At 44.2% G+C, this 15505-nt stretch overlaps 1 protein-coding gene across 1 annotated transcript in view; it reads right to left on the reverse strand.

The window, feature by feature from the left end:
• The window catches only part of MLXIP (MLX interacting protein), a 46154-nt gene that overhangs the window by 10206 nt on the left and 20443 nt on the right, over nucleotides 1-15505 (reverse strand). Inside the window, exons 2-12 of the mRNA XM_027689790.1 lie at nucleotides 13177-13283; nucleotides 12792-12877; nucleotides 11462-11551; nucleotides 11157-11198; nucleotides 9913-10084; nucleotides 8913-9002; nucleotides 8230-8321; nucleotides 7470-8121; nucleotides 4435-4556; nucleotides 3567-3753; nucleotides 2704-2828 (exon numbers count right to left, since the gene is read on the reverse strand). Coding sequence (XP_027545591.1) covers nucleotides 2704-2828; nucleotides 3567-3753; nucleotides 4435-4556; nucleotides 7470-8121; nucleotides 8230-8321; nucleotides 8913-9002; nucleotides 9913-10084; nucleotides 11157-11198; nucleotides 11462-11551; nucleotides 12792-12877; nucleotides 13177-13283 — 1765 coding nt within the window. The remainder of the gene's footprint in view (nucleotides 1-2703; nucleotides 2829-3566; nucleotides 3754-4434; nucleotides 4557-7469; nucleotides 8122-8229; nucleotides 8322-8912; nucleotides 9003-9912; nucleotides 10085-11156; nucleotides 11199-11461; nucleotides 11552-12791; nucleotides 12878-13176; nucleotides 13284-15505) is intronic.

Here is a 15505-nt window from a genome sequence, read left to right on the forward strand (position 1 = left end):
GATAAGACAGTTACAAAGTACATGGAGTTGGCCCTACAGGCAGGGGAAAGCTGCACTGCTCGGTCTCGGGTTGATCCTGACTGGAATTGCAATAACTGGAGATAACTGTCAAACAGTGGTTGGAGATCCAATGAATGCAATTAGAACTTGTGAGGACAGAAGAGTAAACTGAACTAAAGTACAGGAATGTAGACAGAGAGGAACACCCCAGCAACTATTGGGGAAGATTGCAACAGGCTTTGTTGACAGAGGGAATGACTCTCCAGAATTTTAATAATAAATTGGCAGCAAGTGTGTTTGTGGACCAAGCCACCTTTGACATCTACAACTGTTTTAAGCATCATTGTCAGGTTGGCAAGGAGGAAATTTGAAAGATATTATATTACCTGGAAGTTGAAGGCTTTTACAGCATGTAAATGATTTGGTACTTGCCAGCAAGGTACATAAGGTTGTTTGAAAGATCCTATTTGTCTACGTAAAGCTTTAGCAGAAAGAAAAGGTCACCCTGCATCTCCTTCTAAGCTCCAGCTGTGCTGTCAGGAAGTATTTAGTATTTATATTAACAAAAACCCAGAGATTAGTACACCCAGAATGGGTCCAGACTGTGATAGAAATACCTTGATCAGTAACAAAGAAAACAATTGGGAGAATTTTTTAGGCACAGGAGGATCCTGCAGTCCCTGGATCCCCAGGCTGCAGAATTAAGTAAACCATTGACAGAAGCTCCCAAGGCAGAGGAAGTGGAGTCTATACATTGGCATCCAGAGAAAGAAAAGACTTCTCAAGCTACAAAAGGAGCCTTAGTTTCTGCTCCAGCACTGGGACTGCCGGATTACTCCAAGCCCTTTGAGCTATTTATGCAGGAGGACAAAGGAGCAGCCGCAGATCCCTTCTCAAAGCTGGGCCCACACCGCCGCCCTGTGGCTTCTGCTCAGCTCAGCTCAGCTGGAGCAGCAAGGAACCACTCCCATGTGACAGCCACGGCACAACAGCCGTCCTGAAAAACCAGTCATCGACAGCCTGAAGACTGAGATAGAATCCAATATGGAACAAAACTGCTCCAGACCAAAAACCATCCCTGGACCAAGAGGTGAGTGCCAGGAGGGTGGAGAGCGTGTGAGGAAGGTGCAGAGACCGTAACAGTACAAAAGCCCAGGACTTCTTTGTTCTGGGTTCCTCTCCAGAGGCACCAGCTTGCGTTGTTCCTATTTTTTTCTTGGAATTGGATGCCTGGGACTCTGCTGCAGGAAACCTGAGGTAAAGAAACTTCTTTGTAACGTAGTCTGCCCTTTGAGAACACATTCCTGGCAGAGTGAGGCCTTCCGGTGGGAGCTCACCGTCACCCCACTCTGGAAGGGAGGAAAACAGTGTCATAAAGCAGTGAAGTGGCTGCTCAAAACCACAGAAAATGCAGGTTCAAGAGCAGAACTGCTATTTTCGGTGCCCTCTATGCTTTTCCAAACTGAAATAACAATGCTACCTAGCAATACAGAACTGTTGAATCTAACTAACAATGCAGAGGATCAAAAGAACATACTCCTAGAGACTGGCAAATACCCCTGCTTCTCTCTTTTCTTACAGAAGAGCTACTAACAATACACATCCAAAGTAATTCCTGTCAGAGCAGCTGAGTTCAAATGGCTATGAAGCCTATTTCATTGCAGAATTCTTACTTTTAAGAACACTGTTCCATCTAGTGACCCCTTTCCCACCATCAGCTAGCCCTGATAATATGTTCCTTTGTTAACTTGCCCTCTAGCAGCAAGAATAGGCTGCAACTACTGGTTGTGAGCATTCATGCCACGTAAATCACTGCAAACTTTTTTAAGTAACTTGTAGCATGGTCAGCAAGGGCCAGTTCTGATTCTCCTCTGCAACAGAACTAGAACTGAGTGCAATCACAGGCTGCAGGTGTTAAACTTACCTTTCTGCCCTGGGAGTAATCAAGCTGGTATCAACTCATAGGATAAGCAGAGCCAGAGAAGCCAGACAGGGGTTGGCACTTGCAAAACAGTTAAGTAACACTCTCTTTCACAACAGAACGAATGAGAGGGTTGCAGCTGATTGTTCTGCCCTGTTTCTTTGTGGATAAGTTTCTCATCCCATCACAGAAAGTGTTCTGACAAGGTCAGCTCGTGTGTGAGGCACAACCAGTGTCAGGTGCTATCTCTAGACTGCCGACTTCTTACCCCAGTAATTCTCGAAGGGTTTTACAGGTGTAACTTGTAGAGTCTGTGGAGCTGCTTCTCTGTGGAGCAGCAAAGCATCACTGGAGACATGTAAGTAACTCAGCAGGTCAAGAACTTCCCCTCCAGCGATGGCCAGAGCCCTGCAGACTGAAGAGCCCCAACAGAACAATGGCAAAAAGCCATGGTTTAGAACACTAAGCCTGAAACCTTTGACCAAGTAAACTGAGACCTGTCACAACACTCCTGTGAGCCACAGCAGGAACTGCTGTCATGACCATAAGGACCTGCAGAGGTACAGCTAAGCCTGGCCCCTCTGGTGACACATCCCTGAGGAGCAGAGTAGATTATTAAAGACTGACATTTTGAATTGAACAGAGCAGCACAGATGCAGCAGCAAGCTAAGCCCAACACACAAATATGCTACTGTCCTGAAGCACAACTTTCTCTAGTCCATACTCAGAAAAAAAGCTCCAACGGCAAAGGAGAAAAGCCTCTCAAAGGAAAGGACACACACCTTAAATGCAGCCATAGTAGGGTCAGTGGCAGGTTTTCCTGAGCAGCTGTTCTGAGGAGACTGAGGGCTGGGGCTCTGCTCAGAGGTGCAGGGGGAAGCTTGGCCTGAATTCTGGCAGTCCCGGCCTTCAGAAAGGAAGAAACACAAGTCACATTAACAAACAACTTCCTGTAACAAATGTAACTGCTGAGAAGTTTCTACTCAGAAATGAACTGAAATGCAGTCGGCCAAATTATACTGTTTGATGCAGCAACCACACGCTAGAAAACACCGAGATTGCTGGGAAAACTTAGAATTTCATGGCATAAGCATAATACACCTCAAATAGCAAGATGTAATACTCCTTTCACACACACATAGTTCAGCAAAGGCATGTGGAACATGTAGGCTGTGACTCCATTGTCCTGCTGGACTGCCCCATTTGACTCCAATTGCCTGGGACATGATGGTGACAATTACAAGCCATTTATCACCAAAACCTGCTACACCAATGCACAGGCAGAAGGATCTTTGCACTTACCTACTGTGTCTGAGATCCTCCAGTAAGAATTAGAGTTATGACACTGAACAACAAAGCTATTCAGCACTTCCTACATAGATGCCTTTCAACAGGTTTAATTTCTTGGTGACTACAACAGCACATCCTTTTAGAAAGGAGCCACTTGCAGGAAGCACAAAATCAGTTTGTGGGAACACTGCACAGACATTTAAGACAAAAATTGCAAACAACTGGATGCAACTGAAGCTGCAGGGTAGAAGGGGATTATCCAGGGATCCTCAAGGCCCATTTATACCCTGCCTAACCAACAGAAACACACTTACATGTGCAGGGCAGAGAGAATGCTTAGAGCTTTCTAACTTACTAGGTGTAGGTGAGGGAACTTGTGAACTGCAACTGTGGTTAGGGATGTGCTCTCCTTTCACCAACACATCCTGGACTACACTAGGAGAGAAGAGATGTGAGACTGTGGACTGGCTTTGTTGACTACTTGGTGCTCGCTGTGCTGGACCAACCAGAATGTTACTACGGAACTCCGTCACCCCGGGAGCCTGGGAACAGCACAGAAATAGCACAGAGAAACACAGAGAGAAAGAGAGAGCAGGGGGGAGTGTGGGGGCACAGGGAGAGAAGGGATGAGACAACGGAGAAAGCGGGGAGAGAGAGAGAGATTAAGAAAGAGAAAGAGAGAGAGAGAGATTTGTTACCTTGCCTTTCACTAAAAGCAGCAAATTAACACATGATTAACAAGAAACAAGGGCTAATATCTAAGGAATTGGCAGGCACTGAAGTCAGGCTTCTGGCAGGAGACCAGTGTCCTTTCATAACTTAAAGCAGTATTAAACACATCAACAACATAATATACTAATATACTATTTCCATCTTCCTGCACACAACATATTGGGGAAACCCACTCACATACTCAAGGCATGCTTTCCAATATGTCAGTGGAAAGGTGACTTTCCTGGTTCCTTCCAGCTTAAAGCACAAGCCATCCCCATCCACAGCACTGTGTATACAGGCCTCCTTGGAATCTTAACTATAAAGTGCTTCCAGGCCCATAAAGTAACTAAATTAAAGATAAGCAAATGTAATGCTGAATGCACAAATGCATACACTGGGTAACAGGTCATTTAGAGGACTCGTTACCCTCCCGAGCACATTATGGCTCTCACTACTTGCAAATAACAGGCCTAGAAAACAAATGTATTATTTTTTGTTCTTCTCCTTACTCTGACAATTCCAGCTGGTGCAATTGCAACATTAGACTGAGACGTGGCTGGCGTCAAAATCCCCTCTCTTTTTAAAGGTGCTGGAGTTACAATCACAGCTCTGGACTGTCCCTGAAAGGCAGCTGAAGAACACAATTCAGTTAGAATAGTTAATGAGACAAAAAAAAAAAGTGGAGATTATTTTGTATGAAATAACTTGTCATTAAACAGGGGGATGGATTATTGGGCACCTATGTGGTACTATTTCACTGCAGTGCAAAATGCCACCAGTTTTCCATTAATCTCAATCCCCTTAATCCAGTACAAAGGACTTCAATACATCAGGTTTTTCTGAGGTTTTTAGCATCAGTGTCACTGTTTCAAGGTGAATTTACAGAGCTACACAGTAATTCAGGGAGCTGCAAAGTGTCTTCATTCTGCCAGAGCTGGGTTTGACAGGAGGAAGATCATCTTCACCTCTCCTCTCACATCCATACTTCTTGTTCTGCTGACCCAGGGAGGGTCAATGAACCAATAGTTCATGATTCCTTCCATATATATTGAATCCTTTTCCTCACCACTTCATTCTACCAGCTTCTTTCATTATCTTGTTTTACAGCTGCCTCAGATGACACACAAGCACAAGACAAATAAATGTGATTGGGAATCAGCACCAAAATTCCAGAAAATAGGCTAAAGAACCAGGAGTTTTGCAGTGCTTAGACAGCTAGAGAGAATTCTGAATAGCAGCAAATGTCTCCACATAAATCTGTGAAGAACTCCATTTAACCAAGGCAGATGTGCAGTTGGTTCTTGTCCAGAGTTCAGAGAGAACATGACGGACCCTCCTATACTGTTACCAAGGGAAGAATCAGGCAAAGACAAAACTTCCATCTGGTTTTTGAGAAAACTGAAGCAAATTTACTCAGTTTCATTCTCGCCTGTATTGGCTTCAGCTCTCCCTTGGACTAATAAAGTCATGATGCATGAGAAGTGTCACCACAGCTCAGTGCCTGCAGCTTAGCATCAGGATTCTGAAGGGCACAGGCAGCAGGACGGGGAGACAGTGCAGGATTATCTAATGTCCCCTTCCTGACTGATCATCTGTGACTGTGGTTTGAATCAAGTGGAGGCTCTGCACATCCTTTACCAGAGGGGATTGCACAAACCTTGTGCCAGCCCTTGCGTGGGGCTGTCGAGCACAGAGCTCTGCCACTGTGACACAGGGAGCTCATTCTTTGAGCATTCCCACGTCTAAAGCCAGAATCACAACCCTTCCACTGTTCACTGACATTCAGCTGGACTTAGGACATCTCTATTGAGCTCAAGAGCCTACTCTTAACCAGTGCATTAATGCTGCTACACAGGCTTGGCATTCTTGACTTCCACATTTGGGGAACTGTAACGATCAGCAACAATATTTAGAAATCGCTTTACATGTTTCAGGTTTCTGTCCTACACATGCATCTTTTGCAGACTTTTCTCTCAAAATCAGCACATTTATCCTGAAGGGGTGATAGGAGACTTCTTCCCCCTGTGAAGTCTTGTACCTGATGAGACAATCTGCACAGATTTTTGAGTCCTAATACCATTAGGCAGTAAACGTGATGCATCCCTTTCTAACACAAGACATAATGGCATTTGCTTTATACTCAGGAGATGATTTGTTTGTCCTGAACACAAGTGACAGGCATAAATGCCTCAGTGACCAGTACTGGCATTTATTCTATTGCCAAAAATAAAGTTCTAGTCTTTATATAAAGTCTTGGATTTGACCCCAGAGCTTGGTGTCCCAGTGCTTAAGGAGCACTGTGATCCCCAAACACACACCACTACCAGGAATGACAAACAGCAACAACTTTAAATCTAGATGAGAAATGAAGTCGTTGGTTGTGATGGTCTAGAAGCAACTGGTAAAGCATTGGGAAAGTGATATATGGGGTGAGGAAAAACCCAGGAAGCACTAAGAAAGCCAGAAGCAAAGGCTTTCTCAAAATGAGTTGCCTACAATGCTTTACTAGGTGAGAAATCCTTGTCTTGACTGCTGAAGGTACATAGACTCTTTATAACATACTACAAACAGTAGACAGGACCAGTGCCATTAACACCCTGGTACATTAATCATGGACCAACCTGATTCCAGTGACATGTTAGAATTAGATCCTTGCCTCTGTTCTTCTCCTCAACAGTGATTTTAATTTTTTTTTTTTTTTGGTGGGTAAGCTCAGTATCAGGCCTTGGCAGACACACCTACTCCCTAGTAAAGCCTGTTTAACAATACTCCTCCAGGCAGGGTTTTTCATGAATTATTGTTGCTCATTTCAAGTGGCTGAAGTCACTTGGCCCCCAGCCAGTACAAGTCTAAAAACAGCCTGCAATAACCCCAATAAAAAGCTTGCTGTCTGTCCTGCTCTGGCCTTGAGCTTTCCCACAAGAACCACCACAAGCAAAACTCCCTCTGCTCATCTTGCTATTCTTAGCCTTGTGCCAAAGGCTCCAAATCACACCCAGTGTGAAGGTCCCAGCACATCAGTAGGTGCTTGTGCTCTGACCTGAAACCCATGTGCTCCTGAGGGCACCTCAGGAGTCTGCAGACTGCTCAAGACAAAGATCTCCAGTTCCCTCAGGAGATCTCCTGATCTCTCCTAGGGAAGAGCAACACTCTCTCCCTACCATCTCCTCCTCCACGGTGGCTGAATGCTCTGAGGGGCAGAGTTCATCCCAACAGCATGACCTAAACCTGAGCTTTCCCTGGGCCAGGAGCACAGAGCCCATGTGCTGATGCAGCTACAAGCCCAGCACTGCTGTTACAAGGAGAGATCCCTTTCTGCAGGTTGGCTTTTCGCACTCACAGCCAAACTGCTCCCAATCCTTGCAGCAGTCCAGAGCATCCCACTGACCAGTGTGGCCACACCCCAGTGCATTCAGGGGTTCCATGGACACCCTCAGCAAGTTGTATTTTTACTTATTATGTTAAGCAAGAAAAGCAAGAAGGTCTTTCCCTCCTGCTAGTCCCACTCAGAAAGGAAACCCATCACCCCCACAGTGCTGCTCACCTGGGGTGATGAAGGCATTCTTTACCAATAAGGACACTGTTTCAGGCTTCGGAGCAGGCACTATTTTTTGTGACTGTTTGGGCCTTGTCCCAGCACTGGCCAGAGGAACAGCTTTGGGGAGTGCAAATGTCAGCTGGGACTGGAGCTGGGGCCGGGGCTGCCCCTGCACAACAGTAGTCTGGAAAGCCAGGTTACAAGGCACTCCTGCCCCCGGCTGCTGCGTGGCCAGGACGACGTTCTGGCTCTGGCTGAAGGTGGTGGCAGGGGCGTTGTTGGTCAGCGTGGCAGAAGCTGTGTGTGTGATCACTGTAGATTCACAGAGCCCAAACTTGGGGGTTTCTGGTGCAGCAAAGGCAGCCGGTGCAGGGCTCAGGGGCACCGCCGGCAGCGGGGACTGGTGCTGTGGAGTCGCAGGCTGAAGCAGCGGCAGGGGGGGCTGGAACACTGGCATGAAAGTTTGTGGCCCGCTGAGAGACGAGTCTGGAGAGAAGTCCGGTGGCTGGATGAAAGATCCCCCACTTCTAATGCTGGAACACTGGTCAGTGCCAACGTCAGGAATGACGGGAGCAGGTACTGAGGAAGCAATCAGTCCATCATCGATGTTCCCTGCTGGAAGCGTGTTGGACAACGACCCCGACGGCAGGACAGGAGACTGACAGGAAAGACAAATATTACTGATTCGGACATGTCTGAACTCCTCCTGAGGAGCACATGGCTCATGTCAGAGCCTTCTGTTTTAAACATTGAGAATCCCTCTTACCTGGGAGGAGTGGCTGCTGCTGTCTGTTGTGGCTGAGCTGACAGCAGACACAGAAGGGAAATAATTATTGGAGCGACTGGGCGTGAATAATTCTGAAATATGAAAGGTCCCCTATTAATTTTCTACTTTTCATACTCAAGTTACAGCATTGCTAAATCCTAAAATTCACAGGAATATTAGTATTCTTTAGCAAATAATGAAATCATGCCCTTTTTGCTTCATACAACTGCTGTTGATTAAGCAATGAATTGTTGTTTTCCAGAGGAACTGATCTCTTCAGGGCAGACTTCAGCCTCCAGGTAGGCTGGGACAACACAAAAATCAGTCCCCTGTTTAAGGTTCACCTACACACAGACAGCCAAGAGCTGATCCCCAATGCAGTCCCACAAAGCTCAGTTATGTGAGGCAGGCTGCATGCAGGGCCAGAAAACAGATGTGACTTTTGACTTCCATGGAGATCCGTAAACATCAAAGTTGTCGGCGGCAGTTTAATGTCATATGAAATTTCCTCGACACTACCATAAAATGTTCAAAGGCAAACAAAATGTTAAATCTCTTCATCACTAAGAAGTGTTAAATGGGAAAACCTTAGACATCTGCAACATAATTTATTCTTGTTTGAAAAACTAGTTCACCAATCACTGCAATTTTAAAGAAATTAATTGACTATTTATTATTCTTACCCTGAAAAGGCTCAAAAGTATCCATAAAATCAAAATTTGGCTGGAGAGGAATAAGCCCTGGTTGAATCATGTCAGCATTTCCTAAGTGTCCTGCAAAATTCAGGAGACAGATTAGATTAGCTTCCCATCACTCACACAATAACAGCAGCAGGAATAAAGCATTTGGATAAAACATGAACACACTCCACATCCAGGCTTGGCCAAGATATTACAGAAAAACTGCTGCTGAAATGAACTGAGCATCTGCTTCTCTTCAGAACTACAGCACAGTTTTGAAGTCAAAACCACTGGGGAATGAAACTTTCATCTACTAAAATGGAAGAGGTGAGACATGAAGGCTCTCACTAACAACTGGGGATTGCCAAGCTTGGATATCTCCTGCTCCCAGATCTGTCCTGCCCCTGCTGCACAACACAGACTTGCTGGGAAGCACAACCTGAACCACTGGAGCACAGTATTTTAAAGTAAATCATCGTGCAATTCATTTGCCTTGAGTACAATTTGTGTAAATCACAGTTGCTCTGGAGTTGCTCAGACATCCCTGCAGCAAGGATGGTGCACAGTGTCCCACCAGACAGAACCCTACAGCTCTTGCAATTGTTTTTACAGACGGGACTGGCACTTGTTCTAAGGGACAAAACCAAATTAAAATACACAGGTGCTCCCTCAAAAAACACCCACAACTATGCTCTGAGATAAATAACAATGCTTTCACCACTGACAAAGGTAAATACTGCTCGTTACAGATTTATTATTCACAGCAACATTAGAAGGCAAAGCTGGGAGCAGCACACAAGAAGCTAAGACAGAAGTTAAATCTGGATGAATAACTGGGATTTGATAAGATATAAAGCATAAGACAGCTACAGTCTCTGACCTCTTTTTCTCTCTATCAGCAATATAAGATAGATATCTTAGGCAAGACTGCAAGAGCTGCAAAGCATCAAATCAGACTTTTCATAGAGGTTCTCACTGCAACATAGCTACAGCCAAGAAATACCTATGTCCCTGGAATTTGGCCAGGAAACCAGCTGATGTGAAGACAGTGTGGAGAAGAGTGTGTCGGTGAACTCGGACATGAGCATGTCTGCATCCAAGAGGCTGCCTTCCTCCATAGGGACTGGGGTTTCTCTGCCATACCTTCTTTTTTGCCAGAGAACCACATCATCATCCTGCCAAAGGAAAGGAAGAGAAGTCAGGCTGCTGCCCAGACAATGCTGCTGCAGCCTGGTGCAGATCTATAAAAACAGTCCTCACTTTTCACATTTTTAGTGAAAGCAGCTCTCTTTGAGGAGCCATCAAATGGACTGAAGGAGATCAGTGGTGCTTCTTATACACCAACAACTTCAGCTCACTGGTTTGAGCAACAACAGAAAACTTCTGTAGAATAAATACCATGACACTGACTAGAAGGACATAAGACAAAACAACTTCATCAACACCCTCTTGTTTGATTCATTACACATGTATTTTTGCACCTACAGTTTAACAATCCCTTGGTTCAAATACAAATAAAAAAAAAAAACACAAACAGCAAGAATGCAAAGCAAACAACTCCTGTCTGGGGAGAAGTATCTGGAACTCTGAAATGCAGTGAAGTGTAACTGTACTCTGACTTTGCACAAGGTGTGCTGATATTTAGCCCATGGAAAATACAACATAATGTGACTTGGCTTACCCATCCCTCACTAAAGGCTGAGCTAAACTGCATTGCCTTGCAAAACAGAAAACAGAACAGTGCTTCTGATCATCAGTTTATATGCCCAAAGCAGCTTTGGGGGGCTTGAGGGGACATACTAAAAGGTGATACCACTGTTCCTTTAAAAATTTCATCTTTTTTTAGGATCCTGGCACAATATCTGCCCGAGTTGGACACAGCAGGAAGATCTGCAACATGGAGCTCACACATCCTCACAAATCCAGTTACACAAGCAGGGCAGCAGTGCCAGTTACAATTCAGTAACAAGACAGAATCATGTGCCAGCCCTCAAAGAGATTCATCTCTCTGGGCAGGCAACACTGATTCTCATTTCTTCTGTCACAGCACTTTACATTCAACCTCTCCTCCATCCAATTTAAGCTACTAACCTTACATTGCTCTCTAAGGCACAGAACATGAAGGTGTCTAACCTTAATTAAGGCTTAAGCAAGATGCTTGTCTTAGATTTTAATCAAAGCAAGCTACTGCATGTTACAGCTTTGTTATCTACTGTGGGTTCTACAAGCACAAATGCCATTACCTACCCTGACCAAACTTGAAAGATCTTCATCTTTATGTTTCTGTAGCTGCAAAAGGAGGAAAAAAACAGATGGTAAAGTCAGAATAGGGCCTGTATGTGCCAGCAGAAGACCTGATTTTGCAAAACTTTCAAGACCCAATCATGCACAATCAGTCCTAGCAGAATAATTTTTAGTTAAGTGGAACTAATCAGATGAGCATGTCTGTACCAGCTTATCATCTGGTTTAAGTGCTCCTCCATGCTAGAAAAAGTGACAGAAAACCTCAAAAAGCAACAACACACTGATCAAGTTCAAGTGAACCAACAGACCCTTTTCTTGAAGTATGTTCTCCACTTGTGGTATTCCCTGATGACTATTTCAATTCTTCGTTTCCAGTATTTCCCTTCTGTTGCAATGGCCTGAGAACACAAACACATACCATGAATTACACGGAATTACACAAGGCCTGAATATTCAACATGTTTCCAAGCAAATATTCAGGCATAAAAAATGCAAAAGAAAGCATGCTAATTCTGTTTGAGCTCATGTATCAGCAGCCCACGCTGCCCCAGAGTTCAGCTATCACAGAGCAAATCTGACAGTACCAACTTCATCTTTCCCACAGAAACCAAACACGAGATGATGTCTGGCTGCACTGTCAGCATCTCCCACAGCAGCTCAACCACAGCCAATAGTTAAGAAATGGCAAAAAAAAAGAATTAAAATTAATTTTCTGAAATATAACATGTAAAGCACAGAATATCCTGTGAATGCCAGGAGGTTACATGCAGAGACACACAGGTAAGCAAAAGCTGCTACAAATGACACAATGCAATATAAATTTGATGTCCAACTCAAGGAGGAGTGTGACCTTACAGGCCACACACTAATGGCAACAAAAGGATCAGACATTATGGGTCTTTGATGTGTCACAGAGAGCAGTGTATAAACTGGGGAGAGCAGACCAATGAGAGCCTTAACTTTGCGCCCGAGGGTCACTTTCAACACAAACATCAACACTGTTCTTTTGAAAACCTGAGACAGTTCCACAAACTCATCTGGAACTCCTTTGAGTTATAAATTATTCTGGAGTTACGCAGTACAGAGAGAGTCACATATTGCCACATCAAGGGCCTCACTGGTTTTCTGCAAGGTGCCAGAGGGCAGATGTTAGTGTTCATTTATGTTTTCAAGAGCACAAAAATGAAAGAACACAAACTCGTATTTGCTCTTTCTGTGAAGTTACCCTGACACAGAAAAAGAAATTGCTTGTTGTCTTGAAACCACATCTCGCCAGTTACATCAAACAGAGAAAACTCTCACAGGGTCACACAGATTCAGTCCTGAAAACAGTTGTCACTCTGATTCCCCACCAACTTCCAGCTTTGGCTGTCAAAATCTTAACTAATCAAACTGCACTTCTTTGACTTACAATTCATAAAACTGGAACATTAACATAAGTTACACAGATAACAAATGTCCTTCTGATTGCACCTTGATCACCTTAATGTGATAAACCTACAAAACCATGTTCAGTCTGCTTGTAATGGTTCCTTCTAAATAGAAACAGAGCCAAGGTTTGCTTTGCTGCCCTCATTTCTAGCAGACCAGGAAATGAGGTTATGAAGGTCAGTGGTCTGTCCCTCAGGTGTCACACACCTCTGGCCGGCGATGCTCATCCACATCGACGGAGCCGTCCAGCGGAGTCACGAAGTGGCACACGGGGTTCTTGCGCTTCTCCAGGTCTGAAACAAGAACCAAAGTGTGAGTGCTCAGCACCTGAAGGATCTGCCCCTCTGTCACTTCAGCGGCAACACGTGAAAAGGAGTCTGACCAGGGCTCCTTCCAACAACAGGAGACAGGGAGCTCTCAGCTCACTGAGTACATCCTCTGGGACCTCTCTAAAAAAGCCCTGATCCAATGGCTCTGCCTCTGAGACATCAGCCTTGAGCACATTTCTGAGCTTGTTGCCAGACAATCATTTCCACCCTCCTGTTACTACATTTGTCTCAGGGAAGCTGTGACACACGAGCGTGGTACTTACACTGCATGTACCAGGCCCTCCAGATGGCGTTATTGAGACGGATTTTATCTCTCCACTGAAGTTTCAATCCCTTAAAATTTTTCCATTTTGGTGAAACCAACCTTCCACTGAAACAAAACAGACAACAAATCATTCTGCTTTCAGTTCTTCTCTCCTTTCAAGACAACGTGTCTCCCTAAAACTGCCAAACTGTCAGTAGAAAAAAATTACAACAAGTCACACTTGGCCAGTGACAACTTTTGCTGTGTGCTGTCCACGGCTCACTGAGCCAGGAGACAGAGATTCATCCAGTTTTCAAGACTCCTTCATGTTCTCATCCATGAGAACTAATAAGTCAGAACTAAGAACTGTCACAACTGGTCTCACAAGTATCTTCAGCAGGAATGAAATTCATTTCACCCACTCTTTTCTTCTTGCCATTATCCCACCTTTTCAAATCCCCACCTATGAGCTGAGAACAAGGTTACACAAAATTAAGCCCAAAACCTGGCCTAGAGGTTTTTGAATGTTTGGTCACATATAGTTGTGGCCTGGACTTTTTGAAGCTCATTTCTACAGTTCCACTCAATTTTCCAGGCTGGTAACACTGGAAAGGAAGAATGAAATGCCAGTTCTGGCCAAGAAAAACCAAACCCCAAGATCTCTACAATGCTGGCAAACACAGCTGGGCACAAAGGATCACCAACAGGGTAGAAATGGTAAGTTTTCTCCAAGGCAAGGCAAGGCAAGGCTGGAAAGAGAAATGGCTTATGTATGAATGATCTTGGGAGGTAGAAGGGAGATGATAGAAAAAAAGGAAGAAGTAACAGGGATTCCAGTAAGCACTGTACAAACACAAACCACCCAGCCCTCAAAACACACCTCTATGAATCATTAATCCATATGACTGACAGAGCAGAGAAGTAGGAAATATTCATAGCACAGTAAACTTAAAGCCAGAGACTAAAGCATAGGAACTGTGCCTATCCCAGGTTCCTCCTCTTGTTTTTTGTGGTTTTAGCTGCACATCTTCCCAGGCAAAGGAAACAGGTTCATCTTGGCATGGCATGAGCATCAGGTCAGGAGGTTATGGACATCTGAAGTAAAATGTACACAAAGGAGTGACAGAAACAGTCACCTCCAAACACTTTGCCCTCTCAGGAGAGGCTCTCCCAAGGCTATGCAGAGGCAGGGCTGAGGCTGGAGAACTGATGATTCCCTGTGTCCTGTTTGATCTGGGAAACCTTCCGACAGCAGCTCTTTTTAAAGAAAACTTTTAATAAAACTTGTAATACTATAAACAAGTAAAAAGTCTTCACAGTCTAAACAAAAGCAGCCAGAATGCCAGAGCTGCCAATAGCAGGATATTAAAATAACACTTTCTTCAAGTATTTGGCTCACTATTTCTTTCCTCCCTTGCAAACACCACAACTGCTCTGGCCCCCAACCCTGACAGTAACAGAATAGTAGATGCCAGACTTCAGCCAAGTGACAGGTAAAGAAAACCAACTCTGCTCTTTTAATTTGACTACTAAGTAAAATGCCAGTTGTAACAACAGGCTGTAGAAATGCACCATCCAGTGAGTTGTTGCCTGACAGTAAAAACTTAAAACACATCTCCCCAAAACCTATTTCTAAATTTCAAGACTCTTTTAGTTTATAGAAAGATCCTCAAATTAAGTATTAGTCTCACTGTTCTCCAGCTGCTGTGTCAGGGCAGAGAGCAGATCTCCACCTGTTTAATATTTCCCCCATCACCTTCAGTGTTCACTGCACACCTTGTCTTATCTTTCCCGCTAAACCTAGACTAAAGCACATCTTTTCCTACTTTTCCTCTGTACATTAATAGTTTGGAGACAGCAGATTAACTGATGATGCATCACCAACACTGACAAAGTGCCCACATGCCTTTGACTAAGAAATCTGTCAACTTAATGTTCATCTCCTCGTAGCTCTGTGTGACTCGACAGTTTGCCAAAGCAACAAAACTCTATAATCTGCACTCAGAATAGCAAGAGCAAATGCTTTTCTATAAAAAGACTAAAAGGAACTGTAATCAAGTCTCATACACTCCTTGCATCTTCAAAGAGCTAATTAAAACTGGAATTAAAACACAAATAGTTTAAAATATTTTCTATTACATTCTTACAAAATGCTAAACAAAAGTAGTGCATCAAAAGAAGGAAGCGATTAAGAACCTATTCTTAAAATAATTATTATTTTTAGTTCCCAAGGGAGCAAAACACAAGTCCAGCTTGAGGTCATAAGTGAAACGACTTCAGCCTCAGTGGAGAGGAATCAGCATGAAGCTGACAACAATGTTTAGACGCTATTCCAAATTCCAAAGTCA

The sequence above is a fragment of the Neopelma chrysocephalum genome, unplaced genomic scaffold (assembly GCF_003984885.1).
Source record: "Neopelma chrysocephalum unplaced genomic scaffold, ASM398488v2 Primary Assembly neopelma1_77, whole genome shotgun sequence".
NCBI classification, from domain to species: domain Eukaryota; kingdom Metazoa; phylum Chordata; class Aves; order Passeriformes; family Pipridae; genus Neopelma; species Neopelma chrysocephalum.